Genomic DNA, 7,420 nt, shown 5'->3' with positions numbered 1-7,420 from the left:
AGTCAGGAAAACAGCTCTTCTAGTCTAGTCAGCAAGTCTTGAAGCCAGTGTAAACAGATGACAGGTTATACCATCGGACCAAACTGGGAGAAACTGAATCCTGAGAAAGAAACTTGAGATATCAAGCACAGAAATAGTTTTATTTTTGTGTGTTTACCAAGAAAAAAAACATGCATCCACGTGTCTCTGCTGCATGTCTCTCATCCAAGTGTTTCAGGCGTACTCTGTCTTGTCTTGTCAATGTTTGTGGAGGTGTGTGTGTGAGGCATGTGGTGTGTGACTCCTCCAGCCCTGGCAGTTAGTTAATAAACACAGGCCTGTCAGCAGCTGCTGGTGATGTAATGTGGAACTTCTTCTCACTCTCCTTATACTCCCGCCCCACCCCGCCTCCCTCCCTCCACCACCACCACCCTCCCTTCTATTTACAAGTCTTACTGGGTGTTGCTGCAGACTTCCAGCACCGGCAGCACAGATAGTGTGTTTAAAGTGTGTGTGTGTGTGTGTGTGTATGTGTGTGTGTTTGTGCGTGGCTCCCCCCCTCTCTGCAACACTTCCAGGGGAATTTACAGCATGTTTTCAGCTGCCATCAAAGGAAATTCCACATCATCAGGTTGTCTTCCTACCCAAAACACCTCTGTGAGTCTGGGAACTACAGAGCTGGCTACAGACCTGTTGAGTGGAGAGGATCCGACCGGCGCAGAGTAAGTTTGGATTCTTGCTTGTTTGTCTTCTTTCATTATGGGAGGCTGAACTGCGTCACCTTCATTCAAAGCCTGTGAGAAGTGTTCAAAAAAGAGCATGAAGGGATAGGTGGCAGTTAATGTTAATTGCCTGCAATGTGCCAAGTAAAGCTCACGTGCAAAATGTGTGACAGTTTAATTGTTTGAGTACTTTGAGTTTATAGTGACAAAGGACATTTTTATCAGGTAAAGCAACATGTCTGGGCACCGCTGGTCAAAATTTCTATCACTGTGAATATTTAAGTAGGTAGAGGATGAACTGATCTCCAAGAGGCAGTTAAAGACATGCTTTTCAACATTTCAAGCAAGATTGCTGTACTAGTTTTTGTTTGGTACAATTTAGAATGAAAAAGGAAAAGGGGCACCCCAAGACAATTGAGCTCTCAGACAACTTTTATTAGGGTCTCAAACCAAAATTAGCTTGTTAGGGCTCTGGCTTGTTCACAGTCATCCTTAGGAAAGGCCAGGTAATGCAAATATAGTACTCTGACTCCTGAAACCTTGACCCAACAATCAGCAGCTCCTCTAAACAGCTGCCTAGCACTCTGAAAACTAAAATAACTGATGCCCACAGAGCAGGAGAAGACTATAAGAAAATAGCAAAGTGTTTTCAGGTCGCTGTTTTCTCAGTGTGTAATGTCATTAAGAAATGGCAGTTAACAGGAACTGTGGAGGTCAAGGTGAGGTCTGGAAGACCAAGAAAACCTTCTGACACAGCTGCTCATGGGATTGTTGAAAGGCAAATCAAAACCCCTGTGTGACTGCAAAAGACCTGCAGAAAGATTTAGCAGACTCTGGAGTATATACATATACACACTCACCAGCTACTTTATTAGGTACACCTTGCTAGGACCCCCTTTTGACTTCAGAACTGCCTTAACTCTTCGTGGCATAGATTCAACAAGGTGCTGGAAACATTTCTCCGAGATTTTGGTCCATATTGACATGATAGCATCACGCAGTTGCTGCAGATTTGTCATCTGCGCATCCATGATGTGAATCTCCTGTTCCACCACATCCCAAAGGTGCTCTATTGGATTGAGATCTGGTGACTGTGGAGGCCATTGGAGTACAGTGAACTCATTGTCATGTTCAAGAAACCACTTTGAGATGATTTGAGCTTTGTGACATGGTGCGTTATCCTGCTGGAAGTAGCCATCAGAGGATGGGTACACTGTGGTCATACAGGGATGGACACGGTCAGCAGCAATGCTCAGGTAGTCTGTGGTGTTTAAACGATGCTCAGTTGGTACTGAGGGGCCCAAAGTGTGCTAAGAAAATATCCCCCACACCATTACACCACCACCACCAGCCTGAACCGCTGATACAAGGCAGGATGGATCCATGCTTTTGTTTGCACCAGATTCTGACCCTACCATCTGAATGTTGCAGCTGAAATCAAGACTCATCAGACCAGGCAACGTTTTTCCAATCTTCTGTTGTCCACCTTTGGTGAGTCCATTTGAACTGTAGCCTCATTTTCCTGTCCTTAGCTGACAGGAGTGGCACCTGGTGTGGTCTTCTGCTGCTGTAGCCCATCTGGTGAGAGAGACAGATGTAGCCACTCCTCTATATATAAAGGCCCACTGTGCCGCCCCACAATCTGAATGCACAGCAAGTTGCTGCAGCACCATATAGTGGCAGGGCGGGAGATGACCTGTCACAGGACCATCCTCTGTAAACCCTAGAGATAGTTGTGTGGGATATACTGAAATACTGAAATACTCAGACCAGCCCGTCTGGCACCAACAACCATGCCACGTTCAAAGTGAACTTCAGTAGGTCTTCTTGACCATGTCTACATGCCTAAATACACTAAGTTGCTGCCACATTATAAGCTGATTCCCTATTTGTGCAGTTGAACAGGTGGCCGGTGAGCACAAAAGCATGATTTCAAGATTCAAGTGGTTGTAGTTATTTTTTGTTTAAGCATAATAATGTTTTAACATACATTATAAGATTATTTAACTGGTGAAAATACCTTTAAATATTTATTTTTAGTGGTGAAAAGTAATAATTTCTTCCTGGTATTAAAATGCCATTAACGCTGAACAGTGGCAGCTGATGTTTGCAGAACTTTTCTGTGAGAAAAAGCACACAGGAAAACCCACAGAGATATAAACACACACAAACACACTGTTGTTTCTCAAGCTGTCAGCAGCCCGCTGATGAAATGTGTGTGTTCACTTATTTAGAAAGCTGCCCATCGCATGATGCTCACATACCAAAGTGAGGGGGGGGCATAGTTGTGTATTTTGATAACGGTCGGAAAATTCCTCTGCCCTCTCTTGGCTTGCTGCATCACCCCTGGGCCTTTGGAGTATATTTTTTCTGGCTTTTTTTCTACCTGTGGTGCTATCATGAGAGAGTTCAGCAGAGAGTCATGCTGTCGGACGAAGCACGCTGAGTTGCAGCGGAGGGTCCCTCGACAGGAAACTCAGTTGATTTTTTTTCCAGGATGTATATTAAAGCATCCTACGCATCTGGTGGGATATGCACAGGGAATTGCAGGGACTCCCCTCATGAACAGGATGACGACATTGTATTCATTGTTTCTCTTTTTTTCCACCAGACCTTCAACCCCTCCTGCCTTTTTAAACCCCCACATTTAATTGCCTGCTAAGTATTGCTGACTAAACAAGATTTAAAGCCGCTCAGACAAGTCCCGGCAAGAATCTTTAGCATTAAAGGTGTTTGAGAAACACATTTTCTTGTAAGCAGACTGTTTCCTTTTATCTTGTTTGACATGATCTTGGTTCGGAAGTAATTCAAGTGTTTGCATAACATCGGAGAACCAGTCTTTTCAGTCCTCTCTGAGTGCTGATTGGATGGAGCATCAGTCATGCCTGACAAGCTTTATCAAACAAGTTGGCTAAGTCAAATATTGATAATACATTTTGCCAACTGTATCACCTACCAAAAAATATTTAAATCTCAATGTGGAGAGGACAGGACTAGAGCATCTGGTGTGAATAAAAGCACAGCTTAAAATATGCAGAACTAGGTGTCACATATTTGTGTGCTTATTGCGAACACGCAACAGATGATTTACAAATGCCTCACAGTCCTCCTGCATGTCTCATGGATTTGTGACTATCAAAACATAATGAGGAGCTCCATTTGTTCCTGATTAAATATACGGGATCAAACTTCACTCCGTCAGGCGTGTTGTCCCTGGCTTTTAGTGTTTAGCAGGGGCATGGTGGTCTTGTTGCCACAGTGAGTAATGGTAAATTGAATACCTTTGGATTCTGGACAGTGGGTTGGACAAAACAAGCAATCTGAAGACTTTGAGACTTGAGTACTTGAAAAATGAAATAATAATTTTCCATATACATAATGACAGTATCCCTGTTTGTCTACACACATTTCTAAGCCGCCCTCAACAGCTGTACTTATTCTCATTGTGTTCAAAGACATAGGTTGTTTAGTCAGCAATCTAAAGGCTGTCCTTTGGAAAGTAAAGACATGAGCAAATAACCATGTGTGTGGACACCCGGTTCTGCAGACAAAGCTTCTATTCTTACCTGTGAACTTTAACAGTTGTGGAGGAAATATTCAGATCCTTTACTTAAGTGAAAGTTGTAATACCACCATGTAAAAATGCTTTGTTAGGACAAGTCCTGCATTGAAAATAGTACTTAAAGCTGGGATAAGCAGAAATCTGGAAAGGATTAAAAAAAACAAAAAACAGCAGAATTTGAAGCTACCCCCTCTCTGTCCTAAGCCCCTCTACCAGATGACCACGGGAATAAGCACACACTTCGTACAGTAACCCAGTGTTTCCCATATATATTTATTCAGCCTATTTTATAGGCCTCTGGTCAAAAATTGCATACCCATAATGAAACAAGGTCTATTTGAATACTTTTGGTGTCATAGTAAAGGGAACACTTTACTTCTGTGAATCCCTAATGATGTTTAGGATATACACATACAACTGTCCATTTCGTTTTTTTCAAGCATTTCCCACTCCAAACTGACCAATACACACCTACTACATTTGAAACTGATTTTCTCTTCTGTGCTTTGGAGGCTCATATCTCTGCGACGGATTGGTCGATTTGAGTGATTGACACCAAGTTTGATTCGTTAGAGCCAATAGAATGATGCTATACCCACCAAAAGGAGATTGACAGCACTGTAAGCCAATCAGAGTCAGCAGAACGCGTTGTGGGGGAGATGTCGGCTGCTGTGAGTGGTCATTCGGCTTGTTTGAGATGAACTGCGCCTCGCCTGGAAAGTAGACGAGAGCAGGCAGCCGCAGCAGGGGGCGGTGACAAAAAGCCGCGGTGAAGTCAGACAGTTTCCCGACAGTTTCCAGCAGCCTTCAGTCCGTACAGGAAGTCACAGACACACTAACATCCTGTCTGGAATGATGTCAATTCATTAAAAAAGTGATCAGACCCATATATCAGTTTGTTTTCAGTATCCAGTTGTTTTAATTATGATAGATTAATTTATTAAAATGCTTTACAGGTGATCTGTAGTTTATGTTCTATTTGATATGAATTCTCCTGTAAATTCAGCGGGGTCTGCCCATTGGTCCGACATCCCATTGTTCCGACCATATTAAACCCATTGTTCCGAAGTCCCGTTCTTCCGAAATCATCATGATGCCCTGTGGTTAAAGGACAACTTCGGTATTTTTCAACCTGGGCACTATTTCCTCATGTGTATGTGTGCGTTCTAAAATTGGTTCAGTATTGAGGCGCGAAACGAGCTAAAATGGTAACGGGGGCAAATGCGTCTCGTATAAAAGTGCTTTTTTTCGCCACTGACCGGTTCAGATCGCCAGTGCTATCTCTGTAGATAGCATATTGTAGCGGCCCTGGGGCAGTGGTGAGTGTGAATGAGTGGAGTCAGCTGTCAGTCAGTGGGGCCGCCCTCCCCCTCTCTGCTCCAACACTGACTGACAGCTGACTCCACTCATAGCACTCATAGCACTGGCGATCTGAACCGGTTAGTGGCGAAAAATAGCACTTTTAATGCGCAAACTTATATGGGACGCATTTGCCCTCGTTACCTCTTTAGCTCATTTCGCTCGTTTTCCCTCAATACTGAAACAATTTTAGAACGAGTTGTACCCATGAATCATACGCACACATACACATGGGGAAATAGGACCCAGGTTGAAAAATACTGAAGTTGTCCTTTAAGGTCTGGTTAGGTTTAGGCACAAAAACCATTTGGTTAGGGTTAGGAAAAGATCATGGTGTGGGTTAAAATGAAAAAGAAAGTGGCAAACACATAAGCCGTGAGCCTGCTTCGCCTCAAACCTTTCACAGCTGACCCAGAGCTGGTCGCGGCGCACCATCAAGGCAGAAATACGCCCGCCGGGAGCCATTCAGCTCCCCACACAACCCCGACCCCAGAGTTAATAACAGGAGGTTATGGTGTTTCATTCTCTCCTCTCTATGACACTTGTATCTCGACCAGTAGCCTACTTTTGTTGCGTTGCTAATCCTCTATGGTACACAAATACAGTATAGCCTAGTATAATCACATATCGGAACAACGGGACGTCAGACTAATGAGAGGTCAGAACAATGCTACGGCAAATCAGCATCATATCAGTTTGACCTGTCCCCTCAGCTACACAGGCTAAATAAACAGTGCTTGACTATAAGGTTAATACTTTAAGAGGAAAAAAAATGCAAGACAACAGCTTTCATTAAGGCTCAGTCAGATACAGTCAGGGCTTCACATCTGATGTTATTTTAAGAATCCTCACATCCCACTGACCACAAGTCTCTGTGTTGCTAAATACTTCAATAATTAAAAAGTCCAGTATTAATATAGAGTAGACTCTGTATCTAAAACGTCATCTTGTTGAGTTGACATCTAAACCAATCAGCTGTTAGATCAGGTGAGAGCCAGGCGGTGCAGTCGGTGGAGAACAACTGCAGCGCCTGGCTCTAAAAACTGCGGCCGCCTCGCTCTCGTGGTTTTATCGGCATCCACTTTTGTAATACGTCAGAGCAAGTCGGGATGAAGTCGGACACAAAACTAACCGGCATGCACTGTGCGCCAATCGCTGGTGATCAAACAACCTGATCTCACAGAAATATGTGAAATGACCACGACCTCTTAACACCGCATTCCGTAGTGGCAGCACGTAATGAAATTACGTGCTGCCACCACGAAAACAATGCCAATGTAAAGTCAATTAGGGTCCTCTCCCGTGGAACAATGCCAATGTAAAGTCAATTAGGGTCCTCTCCCGTGGTGGACACACGGATTCCCTGTTTCAATCACGTCACGTCAACCTCGTTTTCCTCAATGATATCTTTAACATTCCTGTATACACACAAAAACGCGGAAGTGTTCTTGATATTAAAACGGCAAATATATTCCTCTGTTATAATTTCCCACCAATAATAATAATAATGATAATAACGTGATAGTTCGGCTGTAGATATTTGTTATAGCCTATTCAAATATTCAATCCCAAAAACGCCGTTTCTAGAGAACTTGCTAAAATATCTGAAATGAACCATCATGCCTACTTTTTCTTAACATATTTCATCAAGGTGCAGTGTCATTACTAGTTCAGCTTTACTAGACATTTGCTATATTCAGTAGATGTATCTTTTTACGACCCCGTTTTACAACAAGCCGCAAAAAACCTACCATCCCAAAAACGCCGTTTTTAGAGTACTATCTAAAATAACTACGAT

At 43.2% G+C, this 7,420-nt stretch overlaps 1 protein-coding gene across 2 annotated transcripts in view; it reads left to right on the top strand.

Moving 5' to 3' along the window:
* Window positions 1-456: 456 nt before the first annotated feature.
* Window positions 457-7,420, top strand: part of LOC126401653 (nck-associated protein 5-like) — a 241,384-nt gene continuing 234,420 nt past the window's right edge. For both annotated transcript variants that reach the window (XM_050063005.1, XM_050063010.1), the window contains exon 1: window positions 457-701. In XM_050063005.1, coding sequence (XP_049918962.1) covers window positions 571-701 — 131 coding nt within the window. In that variant the 5' untranslated portion in view covers window positions 457-570. The remainder of the gene's footprint in view (window positions 702-7,420) is intronic.

This window comes from Epinephelus moara, chromosome 15, assembly GCF_006386435.1.
Source record: "Epinephelus moara isolate mb chromosome 15, YSFRI_EMoa_1.0, whole genome shotgun sequence".
NCBI classification, from domain to species: domain Eukaryota; kingdom Metazoa; phylum Chordata; class Actinopteri; order Perciformes; family Serranidae; genus Epinephelus; species Epinephelus moara.
Note: the sequence above shows the minus strand (reverse complement) of the source record. Positions and strands in the feature narration are given on the sequence as shown.